This window comes from Callospermophilus lateralis, chromosome 2, assembly GCF_048772815.1.
Source record: "Callospermophilus lateralis isolate mCalLat2 chromosome 2, mCalLat2.hap1, whole genome shotgun sequence".
In the NCBI taxonomy this organism is placed as follows: domain Eukaryota; kingdom Metazoa; phylum Chordata; class Mammalia; order Rodentia; family Sciuridae; genus Callospermophilus; species Callospermophilus lateralis.
This window is the reverse complement of record NC_135306.1, coordinates 178906495-178933997: the sequence shown is the minus strand read 5'-3', so window position 1 is coordinate 178933997 and position 27503 is coordinate 178906495. Positions and strand designations below refer to the sequence as shown.

Sequence of the window (27503 nt, the reverse complement as noted above, 5' to 3'; positions counted from 1 at the left end):
TTAAGAAATTAGCAAATATTGCAAGAAAGATAAAATAAAATTTTATACAATTACCATTAACAAAGCATAAAATAATAATAAGGGGGGAAAAACCAGTCACTTCAGGATAAACCAATTGGGAAATGCATAAAACTTCTATATTAAAAACTTCAAGACATTATTAAGGGAAATCAAAAAGACCTCAACAAATGAAAAAACTATGAATGGAAAGATTTGCAACCATTTTTCCTTATTGATACATGCAATCAATATCAGAATTCTAGCAAGCTATTTAAAGAAACAGACAAATGACTGTAATATTTATATTTCAAGATGTATTATAGTATCATAGAAATCCCATATGTAGTACATACAAATAAAGCAGAGGAACAGACTAAAAAGTCTACAAGTAGACCATACGTATATAGTTAACTAAATATCAACAAAGATGCCATAGCAATTCAATGAGAGAAGGAAAAGTATTTGTATTAGTCATCGTTCCATGGATATAACAAATTTCTAAGATAAATCAACCTATTAGGAGGAAAAGTTTATTTTTGCTTACAGTTTTGGAGGTTTCAGTCCATGATCAGGTAGCCCTATTGCTTCAGGTCTGTGGGAGCACAGTAATATATCATGGCAGGAATGCATGGCAGAGAAGGCCTGTTTACTTCATGACAGTCATAGAGAGAAAGAAGAGGGACTAGGGTCCCAATATCCCTACTCAAGGGCATGTCCCAATGACTTAACTAATGCTGGAAGAATGAAATAAAGGAAAACTAACCCAGGGAGTAGTTTAAAACATGAGTAAGCAGAGCTATTGAGTAGCTGGACTCCTCATCTTTTTATTATGATCAGCAAGCAATCCTACATGCCTGCAAGCAGGAACTTTAACTATAAAAATATAAGTTGCTGGGCTGGGGTGATGGCTCAGTGGTACAGCACTTATCCCACATACATGGGGCACTGGGTTCAATCATCAGCACTGTATAAATAAATAAAATAAAGGTATTATGTCCATCAACAATTAAAAATTTTAAAAAATGTTTTTAAAAATACAACTTGTTTTTCTCCTGTTAATGATTAACTTTCCTTCTGGATATCATAGTTTTCTTGGAAGGTTCTATTTGTTGATAATTGTTGGCTGTGTGTAGCACATGTTGTTTAGGACTTTCCTTTACCCTATTTCCTCACAAGATCTATCTTTAGAAAAATGTACATAAGTACAATACAAAATGAAGTCATTCATGGCAATCAATTTGCTTTAATGTGAACTCCACAAACTTATTTCCATTAGGCCCCACATCCTAAAGTTTCTACCTTTACCCAAATAGCATCATAGGCTGGGGACCAACATTTAACACATGGGCCTCTAGGGGACACTCAAGATTCAAAGAATTTATACAACAAATGGTTTTCTACCAACTGGATACTCATCTGGAAAAATATGACCTCAATCACTATGTCATTCCATATACAAAGATTAATTCAGGATGAACCAGAAACATAAATATAAAACACAGAGCCATAATGTTTCTAGAAGGAAACAAAAGAGAATATCCTTGACCCTTACAGTAGGCACAGACTGCTTTGATAGAAAACAAAAACTATAAACCATATGACACAAAACTCATAAATTGAACTTGAAACTTTAATTAAACCTTTTCACTCACTAGACCACCATTAAGAAAATGAATAGGCAAGAGATAGACTGGGGAAAAAATACACATATCTAAATTTGTATCTAGAATACACAAAAGGAAAAATAAAGGAAAATCTTTTTATCTATGATAAAAAGATAAACTAATTAAAACTCAGGGGGAAAAAACTTTTCAAGCCAAAATTGATGGTCAGAAAATATGCACATGAATTTGTGCCCAAACTTTTTCATTAGTCATTAGGAAAATTCAGTAGCCTAATAAAATAGCCTAATAGAATAGCAAAACAAAACAAAACCCCGATAACACCTAATGTTGGTAAGGACGTAGAAAAATTGGAACTCTCATATCTGGATAGCAGCAAACTAATAGAGAGTTTCTTATAAAGTTAAATATATATCCATGGTCAAGAAATTCCACTCCTTGATATTTATCTAAGAGAAATAAAACATAAAAACATATATCTATAGAAAGACTTATAAAAGAATGTATTAACAGTCTTACTCATATTGGTTCCAAACTGAAAACATAAATGCCTCTTAAAAGGAATATATACTAATGAATTTTACTCAATTCACGAAGGAATACTATTCAACAATAAAAAAGAAAAACTATGGGGCTGGGGCTGTAGCTCAGTGGTAAAGCGCTTGCCTTGCATATGTGAGGCACTGCGTTGGATTCTCAGCACAACATAAAAATATATAAAGATACTATATGTTTATCTACAACTAAATAAATATTTAAAAAAGAAAAACTATAACACAATCAATAATATAAAATGAATACTTAAAACATTTTGAACAAAAGAATATGTACTATATGATTACATGAATGGATATGAAGTACAAATTTCAGCACTCCTTTATGGTGACAGAAATCAAAGTTGGTTTAAAGGTAGAGGTTAGGAATTAAGCAATGTGGCAGGAAAAATTTTTTTGGAGCAATAGAAATGTTTTACATCTTGTATGGGGGGATGGTGATTGCATGGTATCAAAATTCATCAAACCCAACACTTAAGATCTTTGCATTTTTCATTGTATGTTGATCATATTTCAATAGAAAAATGTCTTCAGAAATGTGTAAATTTTAAAAAGGAATTTAGCAAATCTTTCTAAGCCATAAAGAAAAAATAAGAAATTTATTCCAGTATTAATAAGAAAATTACAGAAAAGCCATAGAAAATTAATAAAAAATTAATATATGATTTAATGAAAAGTTTGAATTACAGAATAGCATGTGGAAATAGTTTATCTTTTTTGAGTATATCTGCCAATTCTAATAATAAAAAAATTTTAAAACAATTAAGTGTTGCTTAGAAGAAAACCTAAGTACACCCAAAATTAAAATACTAAAAATACTGCAAGTGATATTATCTTTCTGTGATTCTTTATATAAACAGTACTCAGGTATCTATCTCAAGAGTTTTAGCAAACTACTATTTTACTATTCTTCAATGACTTGACATAACTTTATAAACCTAAATTATGTCCTCACATTTTAGGGAAGTTTTTCAATTACATAACTCATCTTTAAATTTTCATGCCACTTATTGAGGATAAGAAACATTAATACAAATAAGTTAAGAAACCTATCTTGATATAAAAATAGAGAATCATTTACACTACAAAAAACACAAAAACACCAATGTAACATTTTATTAAGATTGGTCTATTGTCTGTTTCCTAATTATCTAATTATAACTTGATACTTCAATTATGAAATCTTAGTTCTTATTAGCTGAGATTTTTATGGCAATAAAACAACATATTGAAACATATATATGTTATTATTATTTTCATTTTAATTTTAGATTCTCTCCATATACTAAGTCTGTTTTCTAAACTGGTAATTCTCGAGTGAATGACAATGTGTCACCTTGGTGTTGTCTTCAGATGTGCAGTATTGACATAATCTGGGAGTTCGTTACAATAGCAAATCTTGGCCCCATCTCAAATCTTCAGAGAACTTTGAAATCCGTATTTCACTAAATTCTGCAGGCCAGCTAAAGTTTGAGATAAACACTGGTAGCCTTCATTGCTTAAAACATGGAATTTAAGGACAAGTCAGAAAAATGGGTGCTTTCATTAAAATTTTCTATGACAAATGCATTCTTCCAAGGATGCATATTAAAAAAAATAGTTGAATGAGTGACACTCCTCAATTATTATACTAACTTAAAACACCATTATGAAAATTACATTAGTGTTCCAATTCAGAAATTTTTGATATTTGATAGCTTTTGTTCACTAATTGTAAGTGCCAACCTTTACCAATTTACTTCACTGAAGAAGAAGCTGTTGAAATCTGAACAATATGCTGGTGGTATTTTAACTTGTTCATTTTTAAAGGAGGGAGCATAATTAGCATCAGACTTAAGCTACTGGATACAGAGGTAAATATTTTCAACTACAGGAAAAAAACAAAGTATGTATAAATTATGAAAATGGCATAATACAATACAGTGTGGAAATTCTAGCAACTCAAAAAACGTTTTAGTGAAAATATGTATATTCATTAGATTTTCTGTTTGCTAAAAACATATGAAGAAGAAATAAACTGGTATTTCTTAAAGGTAAATGTGTAAGAGTTCTATGGCAAATTGCCCATGTACGTTAATCCTTCACTACACACACATGGGTGATTCTTCTGTTTTGATTTATAAAGCATTGACTGTAAATAAGAAGTAACAAGTAACTATGAAAAGGACTCTGGGCAAACTTGATTAACAAAAATTCCCAAATAATCAAGTTGATATTATGGTTGGAGGACCAAAGCACTTCATTTTTTCTGTTATTAATAGATGAGTTTAGTACCATTAATAGGATGTTACCTATTTCTAGCTTCCAAATTTTCTTGAATTCCAGAACCAAATTTCAAAATACTTTCTAAAACTATAAATTCAAAATCCAGTTTATCATCTAGAATCTAAAATTAGACTCCCTATTGAAATTCTTATTCTGTTAATAGCATCACCATGCCTAATAAATGCTAGGTGAGTGAAATATTAAATAAGAGGGAAAACTATTAGGGTAAACTCCCTTCCCCTCACCCCATAGCCTATAGATTCTACCTACATAATACTATCTATTCCCAACTCCAAACCAAGCTCCCACCTGGTCCCCAGCACTCATCTTCCAGCAACTCTCTTATCCGTCCTACCCGCTTCCAAATTCACTTGCTTATATCCCTACCCATGTCATTTTCCATCTCATAAATTTTAAATGGAAATCTACCATATAATAAATTATATCACATTCTTTATCCTTACAAGTAAAATCCTGCAATAAAAGAACCTCAACCTACCATTCCAGCTCTATTACAATACAAAAACTGAATTAATTAAGTCTGATATTTGGGCAAAGATTAACACAATGCCTCTTTGCACAGTGTCCTCCATAAATAATTGTGAACTTAAATTGCATATATGAAATTTTTCCCAAAAGCACAAAACCTGGAACTTACTGATTTTAGTCAGCACTAGATAGAACAAAAGACAAATACTGGAGGCTGCAGTTTTGTGTTTCTCTCATACTTTTTCCTAGTAAACAAGTATTTACTATGCCGTTCTATTCAGCTAACACCATGAACAGATATGATATGGCAATGTGTCCCAGCCCAATAGCCATCCACCAAATACTTTTCAAACTGAGGAATGAGAGAACAGAACAAACACACACCAAGATGACTGCATTCAAGAATACACTTGGAAAAAAATGGATTTGTATTTGCTATGGTTTGAGTATTTGTCCCCTCCAAAACTCATGTAGAAATTTGATTGCCGTTGTGCCTTTGAAAGGTAAATGGTCCATGATGGCTCTGCCCTCCCTCATGAGTAGATTAATGCCATTTTTATGACAGTAAGTTCCTTATAAAGGGTAAGTTCAGCCCTTGCTCTCTAATCCTTTCTTTTTCTTTCTCATTACCTCCTGCTTTCTGCCACTGGATGCCACAGCAAAAGACTCTCACCAGATGCCAGTCCCTAGATCTTGAACTTCCCAGCATGTGAGTCAATAAATTTGCTCATTATAAATTATCCAGTCTCCGTTATTTTCTATTATTCTGTTACAGCAGCACAAAACAGTCTAAGACAGTAGCTATAAGACTTAAATATGGGCAAGGACAAATTTTTTTTTTTAATTCTAATCTTCCTTTCTCTACTTGCTTCTAGCCTTTCTGAAAGGAAAGTATAAATGTTTCACATACCATTTCTGTAGTACCAAAAAAAGCCAGTGTCATCATGACAGCAGATCTTATCAATATTTCATCAAAAAGAAAGTTGGATGGTGTTTTTGGTTTTATCAATGATTTTTGGGACAGAATCCCATTCATGTACTGTCTTGCCAAGTCCCAATATGACCACTGCTGAATTTCTATGATGTTACAGTGGAAACACATTCTAAATAGATTATAATACCAAAAAACATTAAGGTATTTCAAAATGCAGCACACAAACACTGAATAAAACTTATTGTGGTTATTTTTATTTAGAGTTCATAAGCTTTTATGGGTCTAATCATTACAATATTTTGAGACATTCATCAATAAAGATAATAAAAACTCATTTCTTAGGACATTTGTTGAGAAATAAAATGGGAAAGGTAAAATTGAGAGAATTATATAAATAATAAGGTATTAGTATATCTGACCACAACATCTGATAAATATAATAGCATTCCCCAATATTTTTCCTCATGCAGAAATGCTTTGGAATAATCAAAGCATTAAATATAGGATTTATTAAAATATTTCATAAAAAACAATATTCTTAATTTTTGACAATTTTATAAAAAAAACAAGAACCTTCTCCTTTCAAATACTTATCACATCCCTAACTTCTCCCAGAACAAGACAAAGAAAACACCAAGTTAATTCCAAATAACTCCATCTCTTCGCTCTTTTATCCTTTAAACACTGTGACAGCCATATTTAGACCTTACCAATAATTCCTAACCCCCTTTTCATCTGCTTTTCTCACAAAGCTGTTTCTAATGGCCCTCTTGCCCTTTCTCTTCCAGTCTCCCTAAATGCCTCCAAAATCTCTCCCAGATCTCTAGCCATCTTGTGATTCAGAAGTACTCTGGTTCAAACTCTCTGTTCAGCTGCTGAAGGAGCTCGGGCTCATTTCTGAGGTCTTGCTTTCCTTTCAAATGTAAAAGAAACAGGAAACCTGACATTCTCTTAGGTCTACTCTACTATAATTACTGACATCACCCTCTAGAAAGCAAGAATCAAGTGTAGCTAGAAGGAAGGAGTCCATGGGCATGAGCACCACCATTAAGTCCCTAAGGTTTCTAGAAGTACACAGGCGAGGAGATGTCTTAGTGAAATGATAAACAAAAGGTAGGGCTCCAGGAATGCATTCTTCCTCTGCCATTTAACATGCAACTAACTTCCAAAATAACACTCTACAGCAGAGTCTATTATTAGGAAGGAAATAATACTGGAAAAGGTAAAAAGAAAAAAAGAAAAAAAAAAAAGAGTACAGAATCACCTTGTCTAATATTTATCAGGTATAGGTTAAATCTTCCTAATACACTTCCCCTTCCTGCTTGCCACAATTAACAATGATTATTACAAATCTCCAAAAATTACAAATGCAGGAGTCGGGGAGCTGTTCTTGGGTCATCAGGGAGAAATAGCAAAATTATTCACACCAAGAGCTAAGCTTTCAAGTTAAAAAACTAGAAATGCCTAAGTTGATATATTAAAACAAAGACAAGAAAGAACAGCCCTATCCCAATCAGTAGTCATTCTTATTTATTCCCACTCTCCCTTATCCAGCAACAATTGACTATCTCCATGGATTTGCCTACTTTGGATAGGATCGATACACATACAAAAACATGTGCATATTAATTAGCTGAAAAGAAAACGTGTGACTTTTAAGTATCTGTAAAAAATATCTTTCTCAGTTCTTTCTGAAATGTTGATGAAAGGCTAAGAACTTAAAAAACTATATGCAGACAAAAAATATGTAGAGCTCTGGCTATATAACATACCAGCAGCACTTGTTAAGGTATTATGAATAGCCTTTGAATTTAATTATAATAGAATCCTACTTATAAAAACACAGTCCCATGGTGTGTTTTAAAGTGAGACTTTATTTACTTAGCCACATTGAAAGAGCAATATGAACAAGTGCACATTGTTTTGGCCTAACAGAATCTCTGCTTCCATCCTCCAAAAGAGCCATTTTAACACCATTGATAGTTTTTAAGAGGCAACTTGGTCTTTGGAACATATTTTTAAATATTCTACTAAATGTCATAGAACATTGACTGCCTTTGAGACCAGAGGCTCATTCTGAGATTACTGGTAGTACCAAGGAAGAGGCAAAAGAGGAAGAGAAAAAGGAAGAAGAGGCAGTGTGCGTGTTTGGTGGGGCAGAGCTACATTAAGAGAAAAGGGAAGCAAAGTAAGTGGTCGAGAAAAGGGAGCCTGGGGGAGAAGGGGGACTGGAGAATAGAATATAAGAAAGAGGAATAAGAAGAAGAAAAGGAAACCTAAGGGAAAAATAGGGAAAAAGTTGAAAGAAAGAAAAAGCTATTAATATTTATGGTAGGTATTGATGTTGTCAATCAAATAAAGAATTAGGATAGAGAACTGCAGGAACTAGATTCAGAAATAAAGAAATGTGAGAGGTACAATGATTTGTGGTTGATAATTTGATGCATGGCAAAACTTTTCATAATAATACTTCCTAAGCTATAAAATTTACTAACTCAAAATACAATCTTAAACCAATTCCTCTTGCTAGTAACATGCCTTTTTTTCTCTTTTGAATATATAAAAAGAGTGGCAGAACTCCTCTTTCTTTGTGACTGTACGTAAGATATGAAAACAATTTTAAATCTTGTTTAGTGGCTTAGATAATAACCAACTTAAGTATGAATCCAAATATTTCCATTCCCAAACGGTAGAAAGTCAGTCTTGGATGACATATTCAACATGAACTACAGACAGAATTCAAAGAAAAATAATTTGTGCCTCCAATCTCCCCAAATGATAATTAATAGTAGGACATTGGCTGAGTTCACCTGCTCTCAGGGTTTAAGAAAGACAAGGTTTTTGTATAATTAAGGACTTAAGAAACTGAGGTGAAGCTAAAGTCATCCCAGCTAAATAAGAGTGATATTATGCACAGAGACTCTACAGAGTTGCTTTCCTACAGCAATTTGGAGCCCCCAACTTGGTGCTCTGTGACCAACCAAGGCCATCAGGTACTAATTAGGTAGTGTATTCTGTCAACACTTTCATGCTCTTCTTTTATTAATTAATCATTCTTCCATATAAATGATACTAGTACATTGGCTTTGAATTCCCTCAAGTGCTTTACCCTTGAGTTAGAAAAGTAAAGAAGATATGAGAAAGAAAACGAGACAGATAAACTCTACCTATCTCATATTTGAAACAGCTCTGAACTGTTTCTTACAAAAGTTATCTATTTCTTTTATTTGCAGAAATGCTCCTATGGACCTAAAATGTACAATTTCTTTCTTAAATAATATGTAACTTATATAATTTAATTTTATAAGCTATAGGAAACCACAATGAGAACAAAATGTAGTCTAAAAACACTGGCACTTTAAAATTAATGGTGGGTCTGAATGCACATAGCTGGAGAGGTGGCAACAATCCTTAATTCTTAACTACTTAAGGATGAGAGAAATTTACCTAAAATGAAAAAAGACAGGTGACCTTAATATTGATGAAAACAGATGAGCAAAAAAAAGAAGCAACGTTTAATAACTATAGTTAAATTCAAGGAATTTAATGTACTATTTTTGAGATAAAGGGCCAAGCAAGCTTCTTAGGGTATCAAGAAAACACATATCCTCTGAGATAATTTTTAGTTTTCATAATTGCAAATCACTGTTATTAAGAGGCAGCCATTAAACAGTTGGTGAGGAAATGTAGTTAAGATTACATCTCTAATGAATCTGAACATAACTTAGATAGGAAAGAGGAATATACATTGACTGGCATGGCTATGCTTTGTTGTTTTGGTTCTATGAGATGACTATTTACTTAAAATAAGATCACGTAACAAAAAGTTAGGTATAAAAGAACTAGAAAGTGTGTCCTTTACACTTTGACACCACACTAAGATTATAAAAGCTGAAAAAAAAAATTCTCAAATTAGTCAAGTACAACACACTACTGCCACCTAATGCTTAGTAAAATATTGCCTAAGGAAGCAGTCGACATTTTGTTTGATGTGACAGTTAACAAAGAAAACATTATTTTTACAAGCTTTTTTATTATTTTCAAGGTTTTGTGATTTAGAAAGAGAAAATATATGGATTGGCAATCCAAAAATGTGCTTGTCCATCCAAAAAATACTCATTTAGTACCTTACTACAAGATAGATACTATGCCAGCCAATGAGGATATAATGATGACTAAAATAGGAGCCCTGCCCTTGAGGACTCTTGGTCCAGTGGGAAAGGGTAGGCATTGTAAACAATTAAAGCAATGGTTAGGATGAGGTGCTAAAGTAAGATGATAGCAAGCATGAAAAAGTTGTTCACTTAAGAGTAAATCAAGGAAGACTTTGTAATAAAAGTGACATCTAATTGGATCTTAAGGGATGAACAACAGTCAGCCTGTGGAGGAAATATGGGCCAGTGAGAGGAAAGGGCATTCCAGGCAAAGAAATAGCAAATACAAAAATGGACTATGCTACACATTAGAGAAATGACTAGAAGAACTGCAAGCCAGACTAAGATTGAGTAAAAGAATGGCTGGATAGAGAAAGATAATGGAAGATAAAGATGAAAAGCTAGACTGGGTTCAGATCAAAACAGCTTTTTTACAGTGCTAAGAAAAATCTCACTAATTATTTGCATGATAGAAACAATCACATTTTTGGTTCAAAGAAAAATCTAACTTGATGATAGGATAAAATGGATAGAAGGACAGGATGAGCAGAAGATGAGTAGGGAGACAGGCAATAAGGAAACTACAGCATTAACAGTATTCATGATGAATCTACTAGGGATGATGAGGATCACAGGCAGAACACTCAGATAAGGGGAAAGATGGGAAGCTAGAGACATGAATTTGGAAGTACCTGTACAGCAAACAAGGCTACAGGAATGAAATTCTGTACGTATTTTGAATTATGAACTTTTTTTAAGAATTTGATAAAAAGCTGAAATTGGGGGCAATAAAAACATAAATTTGCCTACAAATTAACAGACCCCTCTAAGTGCACTGGGTGTGGATAGCAAAAATATCATGGACTAAATTTGTTTCTCACAGTTTTAAAGGCTGAGAAGTCTCAGAATAAGACACAAGCACATTCCCTATCTGGTTAAGGCCTATTTCCTTGTTCACAGGTTCTTGCTGTGTCCTCACATGGTAGAATGGGTAAGGCAGCTTTCTGGGGTCTCTCATTTAGGAGGGCTTCACCCTCATCATGTAAATTAACCTCCCAAGGATCCCACTTCCTAATATCATGCTGGAATTTCAACATGACTAGAATTTCAACATTTGAATTTTAGAGGGACACACTCAGTATACAAAAGACTCCAAAAATTATCAATCTGATTGTGGGCTTCCATGGTTAGTAAAAAAGTATATGTCATGAAAGTATATATTAAGATAAAAAAATCAAAATATTGTTTTAACTTGATTTATAATTTTAAAATATTTAAATATCTGTTATGTAGACTTCCATATATATTCTTTTCTCTGAGCCTAAAAATTTTGCAGTGAGCATTATTAATATTGTGTTACTACTATCATCTTTTCAGTTTTTTTGAAATGAGGAAGCAAAATGAAAAAAACATTCCAGAAATTTCTTCATATTTTTATTGACCTCCATTATTAATTTATCTTGAAATATTAACAACTGTTTCAATATCAATTTATTTGTGAAACTGACAGAATAATGAATGATTATACTTTTATATTTTCTAAGACCATCTTACATTTTAATGTAAAATATACCAACAGGTATCTTCTAAAATATAATTTAGTTGTTTTCGTGTCATATACCTCTAGTACACACATGATATGGCATGCACAGAATGGGCAGGAACATCTAAGTGGTTCAGAGTCTGAGGGAGTTCCAGAAGCAAAATAGTTACAGAAAGAGCAGATTCTAAAATCTGCTTAATATAGGTGAGAAGATCATTGTTCTAATAAAACATGGTTGAAGTTATCTCTTTTCTTGTCCTTTTTATTATACAGCAATAAACTGTTTCAGTTGGGTACTTCACCACGTGGAGTTTATTATAATGTTTACTTTCTAAAAGCCTAATGCTAAGATTATAGAATAAGCCTAAAACTAGGATTCTAGAATTGTGACATTTTAAAATAATTTTTAAATTAATAAATAGTATGCAAGAGTCACTATGATTATGAAACAGTTATGTCTGAACTAAAAAGACACATTAAAATGGTTAACTGAAGAAAAAATATTCTTTAACTTAATAAACTGAACACTACATGCTTGTATTTTCTATTTAGTTTTCCAGAAACTTTACCTAATAAATTTATTCTCCCTGATCCAAATATTCTCTTCTGCAGTAGTATTTAAAACTCTCAAAAATGTGTCTTTAGACTAGCTATTGAAAAATCTCAAGTGAAAAATATTCCACACTCTTGGATGAATTATTAAAAATTAAATATAACAACTGGATAGCCTCTGAAGACAGGTGTAGACAAAACAGGTTCAAAAATTACCACAAAAGCAATCACTTCACATGCTGTGGCTCTATTCTGTCATTGGTTCACATGGGTCAAGCAAGGATTATCTAACATCATCACTGAACTTGTAAGGAATAAAAGAAAAGGGAGAACAGTTCTGCAGTCCATACAGAGGTCAAAAGAGCTAACTTCTTTCTTAACCCTTGTACTTCAGCAAAATCCAGAGCAATTCAATCAACACAAAGGTGGTACTACCAAGGACAGAAAAATAACTGAGATATCTCTGTCTTCAAGAACTTCATATCTAGCTGAGAGGTAGCCATTAGAATAAGTAATTACAGTAAAAACAAGATGAGGTCAGTGGAATAACAAAGTTAGAATACATCAATGGAACACTAAGGGGAAGCTTTTTTGACTGTAAGAGAAAACTTCAGAAAGAAGTTATTTGAGTTGTACCTTAATACAAGGTGGATCTCCTCCTACTGTACAGAAAAGAATGGGAAGAGACACTCCTACTTCTAAGGGTGGCAGGGCTAGGTTATCTAAAACAACCTTCCCATTAAGAACTATAAAATCTAGGTAAAATACGTTTTAAAAAATCTTAAAAAGGATCAAAGATTTGACAATATAGTAAAGTCAAAATTAAAGAGAAAATAATAAAGGACAAAGGAATGGAAGGGTTTTCCCCCCCTCTGAGGTTATATCACCTATCTTGGAAATTACCCTTGAAGTGGATTTTCATTTTGATAACCCCATTTGGCTTACACACATCAGAAAGGGACTGACTGAGGTACAGATAACAGGTTACTGAAACAGAAAACACAAAAGCTGTAACTGATACACTTAGCTGTGCAGAGGCGATCCATACTGCTACATTAAGATGAGGGGCCAGTCTGTTGTAGTGTTCCCACACTTAACACATATGCTAGGCTTTGTCCTTTCTTCACAATACAGCAATCAGGGGGCATTTCTTTTTTTACAAACTACAAGCAAAACATGCTGTGCAAACTTGCTTTCCCATTCCTGCAATCTGGCAATAGATTTTATTGGTGTCCAGGTCTGAAGGCAATATAAAATGTCATTTAATCAAAACTACTCTTAAAAATCTTTATATTTTTCATTAAGTATCCCATTTGCAGTTTCCTAAATAAAACCTGTGACACCATGATATAATGACTATCTGGTCTCTGAGATCCCACCTCTCTTAAAACCTTTCTGATGTCTGGATGGAAAAGAGCTTCTTTTATACGTTAATGAGATGACTGGTAGCTGAGGCCCCCTAAATAGATTCTGGATGGGGGCTGGTCACCAGGCAGCCTAAGGCATGATTAGAGAGTTGGGACTTTCAGCCCCACCCCCACTCTCCAGGAAGGCAAGAGGGTCTGAAGGTTGAGCTGATCACTTATGGAAATAGCCCATGATTATAATCAATCATGCCTACTTAATAAAGTCTCCATAAAACTCTGAAAGGACAGGGTTCAGAGAGCCATCCAGGTTAGTGAACAAAATCACCTTCATAGGCTGGAAGAGTGCTGTACCTTAATCCATGGGAATGGAAGCTCCTGCATTAGAAATCTTTCTAGATCTCACCCTATGTATCTCTTCATCTGGCTGTTCATTTATATCTTTTAAAATATCCCCTGTAACAATTGGATGCAGTGGCATGCCTGCAATCTTAGCAGCTCAGAAGGCAAACCCAGGAGGATTCAGAGTTCAAGACCTTAGACAAGACTCTAAGCAATTTTGTGAGACTCTGTCTCAAAATAAAAAAATAAAAAGGAATGGGGATATGGCTCAGTGGTTAAGCACCCCTGTGTTAGATCCCTACCACCAACAAAATAAAATAAAAATTAAAATAATCCCCTGTAATAAGTGAAAAATGTAAAGTTTCCATGAATTCTATGAGTAAATTAATTCAAACTGAGGAGTGAGTCATGGGAACCCTAATTTATACAGTCACAACATGAGGCTTACAACTGACACGTGAAGTGGGGTTGGGGCAGGCTGGGTGGAGGTGAGTGTGGGGGGGACCTGGGGGCTTGAACCTGTGGGATCTGGCACTAATCCAGGTAGAAAGTGTCAGAATAAAATTATAGGACATCTGGCTAGTATCCTCCAGAAAATTGCTTAGTATTTGGGGAAGAATCCCTGCATATAGGGTGTACACAAGAAATATTGTACTATATAGTGTGTAAATAGGAAAACACTTTGATTTTTTTTCATATATCAATACAACCCTATAAAGCAGTAAGTATATATAAATTAACATAACAGTAATAAAGATCCAAAATATAATCTTATAATATTTAACTTTTTTCTGACTGAACAATAACAACTAAATTTGCATAATGTCATTAGGCTATATTTTTATATCCCTGTATGATGCTCTAATTGCATTTTGGGGGGGGGGGCGGAAGTATATTAAGAATTGAACCCAGGGCCTCATACATGCCAGACAAGTACTCTACCACTGAGCTATAATCTCAGCCCCTTTCATTTTATTTTAGGACCAGGTCTTACTAAATTGCCCAGGCTGGCCTTGAACTTGCAATCCTCCCACCTCAGCCTCCAAAGATTTTGGAATGACAGTCAGGTGCCATCATAATATCCAGGTCTAACTGCATTTTATACATAATTCCTAGCGATGATGATAATTTACAATAAGGTATTGTAACAAGAGAAGAGATGTCTCCGAAAAAGGGTTTAAGGAGTTCATGGTGATAAGGGAACTCAATTTAAGATGGGTGGGATTCTTGGCATATGTGGTAGGAAAAAAATGCCAGCATACACCAGTCATTAGTATAGGTAGAGGTTTAGAGAAGTAGATATATATTCAAGAGAGAATGAGGGCCATCCCCAGAGAGATGCCTTTTGTGGTTCCTGACTTGTTGTTTTAGTACTGGGCATTGAACCAGGGACACTGTAATACTGAGCTATTTCCCCAGTTCTTGGTCTTGCTAAGTTGCTGAGGCTGGCCTCCTACTTTTGATCCTCCTGACTCAGCAGGAGACAGGCATGCACCACTGCACTTGGCCCAGCTCTTCTTTTAAAGGAAACTTGTAAGAGGTGGATATGGGAAGATATGTAGAAATGACATCAGTCCAGCGATCTAAAGACAAATTGTGGTGATTTAGACAATAATCAGATTCCTATGCTGATGTGTTGTTCTTCATTATCTGGTCAGTAGATCACACTAGGAAGTCCTCTAAATTTTACTTTCCTTAAGATTTTGTGTCTCTCTTTTCTTAATTTATTTATTGGGGGATTAATTAACAGTGCACAGGTAAATTTACAGATTTCCTAGGATTTGGGGAATAGCAGGCATGCAAGAGAGACTGGCTTAGGGAGGGATGCGCTGAAAATAGGTGGAACTTCTGAATTAAAATCTTATTACCTTGTCCTTCCTTTATATTTCCTTTCTTCCTATTTCTTATTTCTTCTATTGTACCTCAGAACTAAATGCAAAAATATGGCTAACTGCTCTACAGTATTTCAACTAATCTTTATTAAATCCTTTGAGAAAGGTATTATTCTAATAAGGAAATTGAGGCTAAGAGAGGTCAAGTCATTCTTCCTGGGTTAACATATTAAAAATGGCACAGGTAAGATTCAAAGCCAGGACCAAGTGGTCCAAAGTTAGGATTCTTAATCACTGTGCTATACTACTGTGCTATAAAAACCACACTTTAGAATCTGCATATTCCATAAAACATTGATTATACTAAATATTAGTACTTAATCATTGTGTCTTCCTCTGAACAATAAATTCTTCTACATTCACAGATCAAGAATAAGGCCTGGAAATACAGTAGATACAACTCCTAAAAAACTTGGAGCAAATAAATGAATTACTGCACACAACCTCAGATTGTTTCAGTCATCATATACAGATCTGAATCCATATATTTAACCAATTTTAAAAGTATAATTCTCAAAGAAAATATTTTAGATTATCTTCAAGATTGTAAGAATTGTATTTTGTATTTAAATCTTTTGAAAGAGCAAAAATGTTTAAGGAGCTGCAGGGGAAAAGGATCCATCTTTTTGAGACATTTTACACTGCAATAATAATATGCTCGGGCTGGGGTTGTGACTCAGTGGTAGAACGCTCATCTAGCACGTTCAAGGCCCTGGGTTTGATCTTAAACACCATATAAAAATAAATAAATAAATAAAATAAAGATATTGTGTCCAAGGACAACTAAAAAATAAATACTAAAAAAAAAAAGAATAATGCTCAATTTATAGAAAATTATAAGATCCAAACAGAATAAGAAGTTTTTATATTCCATTACTGAGTTTAAGAATTCTATTTGATCTTTAATTAGTGGATAACGTGGGCACAATAGCATTAATTGTATTTGTGACATTGAAAATAATTCAATATACTTATATAAATTATTATGGTTCTTAATAATAAGTGAATGGAAAAATAAATAAAAATTAGTCAAAACAAATATAATATTAACAAGTAAAAAGGGACTCATGAGCCCAAATCCATGATTTACTTGAAAGCATTTCATATCTCAGATGATATGGCTTTATATATATGCTAAAAATGATAGTTACCATTTATATAAAATCTATGCAACTCATTTGTGACATATTACAGATAAACTAACCAGACTTCTTACACAACAATGTTTAGAAGTGAGCGAAAGGATAAAGTCACTTCTCTAAAATTCTTAACAAATGAGGTTCATTAAAGACCAAAAAAAAAAAAAAAAACCGAGATATTTTTAGAGAACAGGTTCATGGTTGTTTATGAAAGAAGGGGGAGCAAAAAGCAACTTTCTAGGATGATAAAAATGTTATCTTGATAAGGTATTAGTTATACCAGTATATGCAGTCAAACAATGTACTAACATAATGTACTTCACTATATATAAATTATTCTTCATGAAGTTGGTTTTTCTAAAATGACAAAAAGAAATAAATCCTAATAAGAAACAGAATAAAGTTCTAGCTATTTTACATAAATGAAAGAAAAAGTGGAAGAATAATTAGCTTCTAAAACTTCAATACCTTAAAAACAATAGAGTACAGGGGATAGAACACTTGCCTAACAGCAGATTCTGGGTTCAATGAAAACAAAAAAAGATTAAAAAGTGGGATATTAATTTCTTTGGAAGGATGACAAAAAGAATGTCTTCGTGTTTGTTTTTTGTATCTTGGCATAAGTGAAAAAAATATTATATCAGGTAATAAGGAATTAGTCTTCTTGTTTCCATTTTTGTTTAGCATTTTTTAAAATATAAATAGTATACATTAATAATATATATAACTTCAGGAGTATTCTATATATTTTGTTTATATATCTGAAAAATGTAAAATTAAGAAGCAAAATACCTGTAAATTAGTCTAGTAATAATGTTTTAGAATATTATTACTTTTCTATATATCTGATACATAGTCATTAATATTTTAGTTAAAAACTTTCCCCTAAACCCAGATTACAGAGGTTTCTTTTTTTAAAAAAACATTTAGAAAGATGAGTCATGTAGCAGTTCTTTATATATGTGACCTGTGGAATATATCTTTCTTTTTAATTTGTTAAAAATAAAAAATACTATCTAGTTTTCCTAATATCACTTATTAAAAGACCATTCTCTCTTCAGTGATTTTGAGATGTCAACTTTACAATATACTAGGTTTCTAGTATATTCCACTGATCTATCTCCTCATAAGGCATACACTGTTTTAGTTTATAGTATTAATATCCACAGGCCTAATATAATAAATAAATAAATAAATAAGAAAAAATAAATTAAAAATATATGCAAAAATTGGTAGGAAAACAGTGAATGGGAAAAGCTATAGGAAAGCATTATTGTTTTATATCAGTTTGGAAAATTATTTTTGTTTTCTAGTATCACTGTATATTATTTTATTTTGAATGTTTAGTGTGAATCTTTGTTCTACCTTTCTGTGCTCAGTACTTCCACATACCCAATCTGTCATATGCAATAAATTTCTTTAGGTTCTGGAATTCTACAATTCTTTTAGCTAGATTACTTTACAGTCTCTGAAATTCTATGGTTCTTTGGAGCCAGACAATGTGATAAATACAACAGTGCCCTAACAACCTCTTCATGGATTTCACATTTTTAGCTAGAAAAATTAGATAGCAATTAGAAAGTTATATTGAGATTTCTGTTTTTCACTTTTTGTAAAAGCAAATTCATAATTTAAAAGATTTTCAGTGACGAAACTTTAAACAAGGCTGTTAAGGGTATGTTTTTTATCTTAAAAATATAGCAAACTAGACTGAGGAACATTTTCTCAGACAGAAAGCGGGTGTCAGCTAGATGACAAAGATATCATAAGACAAAAATATAGATGAGCAAATTCTAGAACTGGTTATAGAAGGTAAGATAGTATATGTGTCTCATTACATGCCATTAGTTGATATTAGAGTATGGTAATAATAATAATATATATATATATTTTAGAATATGGTAATAAGAAAAAAAGATTACATGCCATTAGTTGATATTAGATATGGTAATAATAATAACATATATATATTTTAGAATATGGTAATAAGAAAAAAAGTTCACTCAATGTCATACTGCCACCTTTCACACTAATTTTCTGTGTAAATAATTTTCATTAATTTCTTCAAATAACACATTGAGTCAGATTATATATTCTCTTAACCAGTAGAGCTAATTCACCCAATTGTTTCCAATTTTTGAAATACTCAGTCAAGGCTATTAATGAAATCACAGATTCCAGGGGTTGCAGGTGGTTATTTATGACTTGTCTTATAAGAGAAACTACAAATTCTGTCCAATTTCAGCTGCTAAAAACCCTATGTTGCTGAACTCTGTGTTGCCAGTGTTTTAGATCCAAAGAAGGAACTCACTCTCTCTCTCTCTCTCTCTCTCTCTCTCTCTCTCTCTCTCTCTCTCTCTCTCCTTTCCCAGTCAGCAGGCTTCCTGGCTCCTCTTAAAATCTGCAACTGTTGGTAACATCATCTCTTTTTCTTGATTTTAGAGAGACCATACTTTCTCCTGATTATATACTTAGTATCTCTGGTGACTCTTTTTAAGTTTCCATTAGGTTCATCTTAGGAAGCCAGACCACTCTATATCCCCACCCTTTTTAACTCCACGTAATATGACAGAGGCAATATCAAATATATGGCTTTTAACCATGACCTCTCCTGAGTTCTACCTGCACTTCTACCTGCCAACTCGAAATCTTCACATGGCTCTTCCACAGACATATCCACTTAGCCTGCTCTTTAAAGAACTAAACATATTTCCCCCCAAAATGTCCTCCTTTGTTCCTTATGGAACAAAGTAAAGAACATCATTTGCCTTCCTGTACCTTATGTTTAAAAATCACAAATTCTTCAACTCCCTACTCCCTGATGTATTCAATCCATCACTGAAAACACCTCTATATTCTAGCTCATCTCCCTCTTTCTACTCTCAATACTAATGCAATGGTTCAAGTCCTTAACTCTTGGCTTAGTAATTATAAAGCCACTATTATTAGTTTCTCCTCACTCCAGCATGCCATATTTACATTCCTCATTGTTACGTGCTAAAGTACAGATCTAATTTTCCTCAAAATGCCCTCAGGGCCTGAAAAATAAAATTCAGACTTTGTAGCCTACTTGAAAGTCCTCAATGAGGAACAGGAAAAGCATGGAGAAGAGATACAACCAAGGAGGAAGAAGAAGGGATATTTCATTTAGGCAACATGGAAATACTCAACAAAGAGACAAGGCAGCTCTATGAAATGAGGAAGAATTCTCCTTGATATATTATCAAAAAACAAGGTACTTAATAGAAGCTGAAATTGACAAGAATGCTGACCTGGTACCGTGTTTTAATGGTCTAGAAATGTTTTAAACAATGCTGAGTTAAGAGACAGTGAAAATGACAATGCTAAGTTCTTATCTGGGAAAAAGTTGCCCCTGCTTGATCACACAATTGATTCTACAAATATGAAGCCATATATAGATACACAGTCTTCGTCCTCACTTTCAGAAACACAAAGTGCCAGTTAAAATAGATTGAAGTGTTATTTTCACTGTGCTGGGAAAAAGAAAAAGAAAAAGAAAAAAACAAACAAGAAAAAAAAAAAAAACAGAAACATCCCAACCTTCAGCCAAATAGAAATCCACTTACTCAAAACGCTGATGCTGAATTATTAAGATGTAACTATAAAACAAAAACCAAGCATTTATTATGTGCCAAACATTGTCTTAAATGCTTTACATGTGTAGTTCACTTAAATCCTTATCATTACCTGAAGAGATATTTAATTATTATATACCTAGAATTGGGCTAGTATATTGTGTGCATTCAATAAACAAAGACAGTCCCTGACTTACAGTGATTTGACTTATGATTTTTCATTTTTAAACTCTAGATATGCAAAAACATATGCATTCAGTAGAAACTACTTTAAATTTTAACCTTTTCCCAGGCTAGCAATATGCAAAAATGCAATACTTTCTCACTATTCTACACAGATGCAACAAGTCAGAGCTCCTAGTCCTACTCTAATTACAAGAAGGAAACAACTGATACTTTTAGAGTATGTTGTTTTGCTTAACTATGTTGTTCTGTGGATTAAATATACTGAATTTTTTTTTGTTGTTGTTGGGGTTCAGAATTATACTCAGGGCTTTGTGCATACAAAGCAAGCCATCTACCACTGAACTATAACTCCAGTCTTTTAAGTGCATTTTTGACTTATGATATTTTCAATTTATAATGGGCTTATTGGGATGCAACCCTATTTCAAGGAGTATCATCTGTCTTTGTCATGAATGAGTCACATCTATTTTACAAATAAGGAGACAGACCCAGAATCTATGGGACTTACTCAGGCACCGAGGTAACAAATGGCAGAGTAAGATTTCAAATCCAAGAAGTTGGCTCCAGGGGTCAAATGTTTACCTCTTTCATTGCTCTGTACCTTTAACATAATGCTATTGCTTCTTTAAAAATGTATTACTGCTATATGTATTTAGCACAAACATTAAAAAAAACAACAAACTTGGAAAAGTAACTGCATACATGCTTTTATGTACCCAGTTCTCAAATATATGTAGAATACTTCATAATTTCTTGCTATGAGTTAGTATTATTTAATCCCTGAGCCTGATTTCCTCATCTGTTAAGGATAATAATAATACCATACCCACAGGATTAAATAAGTAAACAAAGTGATTAGAGGAGTGTCTGATACACAGTGCTCTGTATTAGCTAAAACTATTATTGATACTTCCATTTCAAACATCTTATCTGTACCACTTTTGTCACCACAAAAGAACAGTTTACAATATAGTCTCCATACAATACCTAAGTAATTTACTGTTAAATATCTTTCATCCTATGACAACTAGATGACAGCTAAACAGTTAACTATGTTAGCAACAATTGTAATGTTCACTGCAAGTTATATCCTCTGATTTCTACTTACAACATTCACAGATTTTTTTCACAAAATTTCTCTTCATGCCTTTCCTGTAATCAAGATCACTTTACTTTGTAATGTAGCCTAAAGACCTGTTTAAAGAATCGTGTTTAGCTCCCTTCTTTCTCAATGTGGTAATTTCCCTCTGACTATAGCATAGGTACCGCTTCTACCTTCTTTTTCAAGATATTGAAATGGATTATATAATGAGCTTAACACTAATCTATATATAACCAGTTATAATCAAAAGACCCTGTGAATGCCTACAAAAGTATTAAGTGGCATTTTATACCATTCCAACATTAAGAAAAAAGAGCATCCTGCACACTCCCGCTTCAAATTACATGGATTTTCTTTAAGATTACGGGACATATTGTAACAGCAGCATATAATTTTCCAACACAATAATTCTTTTCCTATTGAAAGATATCCTGTAATATTATAAGCATCAATGGGAAAAGACCTCCAATTTTCAATTTGATAAAGCTTTATCTTTAGTAAACAGAAATTTTCACATGGATAACTGCAAAAAATAAGGGAATAATATAAATAATCATTCTGGACCCTAAACCATTTTAAAGCAATGATTTGTTATTCAAAATTTTATTAGTGGAAAACTGAAAAACATCTTAGAATTGATATGCAAAGAGAAAAAAAGCAATGCACTTTTACTAATAAGACCCTATTAATAAAATACTGCTAAGGAATGTCATTCAATTACTTTAATTTTTATATAGTAAGTTACTGGACAACAGACTTATTCGAAACAAATATCTTTAAGGCTAATTCTGCACTTTACATTTACATGTATCTTTAAAACATTTTAAAATAACTCAATTAGTCAACAGGAATTTTTTCAGAATCGGGACTTTAAGCACTACATTTACAAAAACTGAAATAAGGAAACAGTATTTACTAAATCAACATGCATTGTAAACTCAGCAGCCTACGATTAGCAATATTTTATCCCAACAACTAATTATGTAGGAGGTGTTAAATTCAAAGTCTTCTGTACTTGAAAAAGTAAATGTAATAAATGTGTCTTTTTATAAAATTAGATACAGAATGCTATTAGTCAAATGTAATTTTATTCTCCATAACAGACTGAAAAAATATGTTAATTCAAATTGAGAACAAAATCTGAACTTTAGAAGCCAGCTTTTGTATCTAATAAACAAACTAATAAAATAATATGGTTTTCCCTTATAATTTTCTCTTTCTTAAATCTATTAGACCTTAAACTTATACAAAAAGAGAAATAAATTTTATTTCATAATATTATTTTATAATATTTGTTATATTTTATATAACAAATAATCATACTGCTAAAATTTTAAATGGTGTCAAAATTGATAAATCTCAATAGATGAAAGAGATTAATAGCATCAAATGCTGATGAACATGTAGAGCAACTGAAACTCTGATACACCGCTAACATGCACATACAGTGGTTCATTCACTTTGGTGTCTGACATATACCACTCCATTAAATGCAGATGGTTTCTCATTACCCAATTAAAGGCTAACATGGCCTAGAAGGACCTGCATGATCTATCCTGGTCGACTTCACCTTATCTCCCAATTAACAGAAGTAAAAGGACAATTTAATATCAGGAAATTTTTCACTAAAACCTACTTGATTCTGCTGATAGAAACCTTAAAATTTCTGAAGAAGATAGTTTATGGTCATTTAGTCTGATTTACTACCTAAAGCAGTAATATTAGTACAATTCCTAATGGTGAAATATCTATCAGTCACAATAAACATGAATAGTTTGTGGAGAAAATACCAGAGACGTATCTGGTATAAACTAGAGAAATAACTAATGCTCTATAAATAATGGTTCTTAACTCTTGTAAACTCTGTTAACTGGAGATCATTGTAGATTTACTAACATTGGATTAAGAACATCATCAAATAGATTTAAAAATGAATATAAGAGTTTAGAAAGATTCTATATATTTGTAAATACCACAATTCATTTTTTAAGAGGATGAATTCAACTGAAAATGTGCAAAAATGGCTTAAATCGATACTTTCCAATAGAAATATAATCTGAGCTATAAATGCAGACTACATATGCAATGTTATTAAAATAGTAAAAACAGGTGAAAGAAATTTTAATACATGCAAAAATATGGATATCTTATGCATATACTCTACAAAATAGCCTGTATATCCAAAATAGTATCATTTCAACATATTAACAGTATAAAATTAAATCTTTGAAATTCAATATGCATTTTATACTTATAGTACACCTCAATTTGTACTACCCATATTTCAAGTGCTCAATATCAACATGTGGCTAGCGGTTACTGGAAGTTAACTGTTTATTATACAACAACACTTCTATACATTTTATAGGGATTATTTCATCTACTCCTCTCTGAGGCACATACAGAAGAAAGTTGTCCAATAACTCAATCAACCTGACTCAGATCTCCAGTTCCACATCAAGTCAAGTGTTTTTTTTGTTTTGCTATATTACTGAGACTTTCAATAGACGCAAATTAACATTTCAATTCCTATTGATACCATATATGTTTAAAAACCTAAATTTCTAGAGACAATTATAACCTGTTGTTTTTGTCGCCCATGATTTATAATCTTAAAGAAAAGACTTACCATCAGTATGAGCTTTTGATACTTTTGTTTTAGGTCTGACACATCTGCAGACGGGTCTGCTCCCAGAATGCTGTACCAATCCTTTTTTGGTAACTGCTCAAATGCCATCATCCATTAAACAAGAAGTGGGTCTTCTCAGATCCGCTGAATACAAATATCAATGACAATAATTCATTACAGTTTATATGTAAAATGAAGTACTGCCTTTCTAAATTCTTTAATTTAATCTCATTGAGAAATCATGACTGTAACGTAAACCTATGGAATCATGCATTTTTATTTAAAATGCCAAAAATTCCATGGATAAGGGTATACACAAAAATGGAAAACCTATTATATCTTTTAAATTAATGAATATACAGTAGCATAAAATTAGAAGTTGATACTGGATGTAGTTGGTGAATGAACTTCTAAGAAGGTAATCTGGTGGGTAAAATGGCATACAAGAGCTTACTAAACACAGTTTAATAAATATTTACAAAATAAACAAACAGAAGAAATAAAGCAAAACTGAAAACAAAAACAAAAATGAATTTGAGGGCATACCCTGATTTTTTCCGTTCACTTCTTTTCTTCCAGATTACACGGAAAGGAGATTGTGAGCAGTGAACATTAGCACTGGCAGTGAGACAGCAAGAGTCCCCCGTTATTGGAGAGACGCTCAAACCTCCCCAAAATCGGAAGAGCCCCTGAAGCTGCCCATTCAAGCTACAGAAACTACACTTACCAGGAGCCCCAGAAACCAAGCAACCTCTTTCCACGCTACAGACTTATTCAGACATTTGGGGCCTTCCCAAGATTAGAACTTGGGAATCCACTGTATACACAGTCACTTCCACTGGCCCGGCCACTTGACGGGTACCCTCTCCCGGGCTTCAGATTTTATCAGACTTACCCAACTTCACACAGCCAAGGTGGCCGGCTCGCAGCCGGCTCTCAGTTACCGGCTAGGACTAGGAACCAGTGTCTTTTTCCGCCGGAAGTCACTGCTCTAACGTGATCATGTTTCTAGTCGAGCCCTAGGCGCCAGGGCACCAGTAGGAAGCGCCGCTGTTCCCGCCCCGACGCGGTAGCTATGGTAACCAGTCACCAATTTCATGGAGTTGACTAGCTGTAAGTGTCCGAGCTGTAGAGAATTGAGTCCCTCGCCTCACTCTGGCTCTTTTTTTCTGGTTCTGCGACTGTCGCTTCTCTCCTCCTCTTCAGCGAGCAACCCACCCCTCAGGCTATCCCCGCCTTCTCCGAAGCCTTTTCGCTCACCTTATCCTGCGCTCGCCACTCCCCTTCTTTTCTGGTGTACTTGGCGCGGGTGGAAGTTATGAGAAGGATGAGGAGTTCTGATAAAATAGGTTCAAGATAATTATTTCTTTGAGACTTTGGTCACCGACTTAAAAAAAAAAAAAAGAACTTTTCCATATCCTTTTTAATTTTCTATCTCACTCTGCTTTCACTTTAACCCAGTGAGACAAATAAGGAGGATTTTACTATTAGGGGAAACAAACCAAAGACCAGGACCAAAATAGCTAATTGAGTAGCAGCCGAACCCTTACTTAGTCCACCTATTCTCAGGCCGCTTTGCTACCTTTTAAGCCTTTCGAAAAAATAAAATAATCTCCTCCCCTTTGAATCAGTTAAGGGGCACTCCAAATGGGCGCTGTTGGGCTTGTCCTAGTAGTTCCCCCAACCCTTCCTTTTCTCTTTCTTCCCTTCCCTTGTTCCCTTTTATTAACTCTTCTTTTCGCTTGTTTTACATTGATCTCTCTTCCTGGCATTGTGCCAAGAGGTGTAAATTTATCTTAGTTTTTTGGCTTGTGACATACAATTTTACCTGGAAATGTTAAGATGGTTTTGCTGTTGCTGCTGTTAGATTTATTTTCCTTTTTTTTTTTTTTATCTTTCTTCCACCCAATCTTGCTTTAAGAAGCATTAGAGATAAAATTATATAGAATAAGTAAAATATTCTAATATTATCTATTATTTAATGATGGTAAGAGCTAGAGTGATACAGGCAACTTTAAAAAATCTAAAGATAAAAGTATTGGTTCTCCATAGGATTTTCACATATTTAAGGCAGACACAAAGAAAGTTATACTGATAGAGGGTCTAGTTTTAGTCCTGGCTCCAGCGTACCTTCTATTTAGCCCTACAAAAATACCTAAAGCAACAAAATTAAGTGAATACTTTCTAATGCAATACTGTCAGAATAATTCTTGAATTTCCCTAGCCCTTAAACAACCCACTTTGCACTTCTTGGCCCTTCCTTGTATAAAGAGATATGTTTAAGTACTTCAGTTTGAACAGAAAAGTGCTTTATCTTAATATACTATTCTTGTTAGGTTATTGTGTTCTCTGTTTTATTCTATTTATTTGGGTTTGAAAAATAGGAAATGTGTACTATTCAACCAATATTATTAATATTTCTTTGGTATCAGTATTTGGACCTTACTTATATTTCCCTTGTTGTTTCAAAAATGTCTTTTATGGTTAGTTTCCTTGAAACAGGTTACAAAGTACACACATTATATTTGGTTATTACATTTCTGAAACATCTTTTAAGCTATAGTAGGCCCACTTCTTTGCTAAAATCTTGCTTTTCTTCTTTTCTTGTGATTTAGCTTATTGAAAAACCAGATAATTTGTCTTATAAGTCTATTATATTAGAATAAACTTCTTAAAACAATTAATGTCCACCAGACATTAATACCTGCTCATTAATCTTCCTTTGTGTGTCATTTTCTGGAACAGCCCAGTCCAATATGAATACAATGGAAGCCACAAAAGTACAAGCTACATAATGTGACTTTAAATATTATATATAACCCAGTATATACAGAATATTATCACTTTAAAATGTAATCAATATAAAATTATTAATGAGGGCTGGGATTGTGGCTCAGTGTTGGAGCACTTGTCTAACATGCATGAGGCACTGAGTTTAATTCTTAGCATCACATATAAATAAATAATAGGTCCATCAACAACTAAAAAAATATTTTTTAAAAGTTATTAATGTGATGTTTTACATTCTTTTTTCTTCCTATGTCCTAAAACGTTGGTATGTATTTTGCCCACACAGCACATCTCAGTTTGGACTAGCCACATTTCATGTGATCAGTAGCCACACTTGGCTAGTGGCTGCA

General features: G+C 33.2%; 1 protein-coding gene across 1 annotated transcript in view; it reads right to left on the bottom strand.

The window, feature by feature from the left end:
- Dnajc24 (DnaJ heat shock protein family (Hsp40) member C24) overlaps nucleotides 1-25335 on the bottom strand; it is a 48589-nt gene extending 23254 nt beyond the window's left edge. The window contains exons 1-2 of the mRNA XM_076847014.2: nucleotides 25259-25335; nucleotides 24364-24507 (exon numbers count right to left, since the gene is read on the bottom strand). Of these exons, the coding sequence (XP_076703129.1) occupies nucleotides 24364-24474 (111 nt within the window). The 5' untranslated portion in view covers nucleotides 24475-24507; nucleotides 25259-25335. The remainder of the gene's footprint in view (nucleotides 1-24363; nucleotides 24508-25258) is intronic.
- Nucleotides 25336-27503: the final 2168 nt, after the last annotated feature.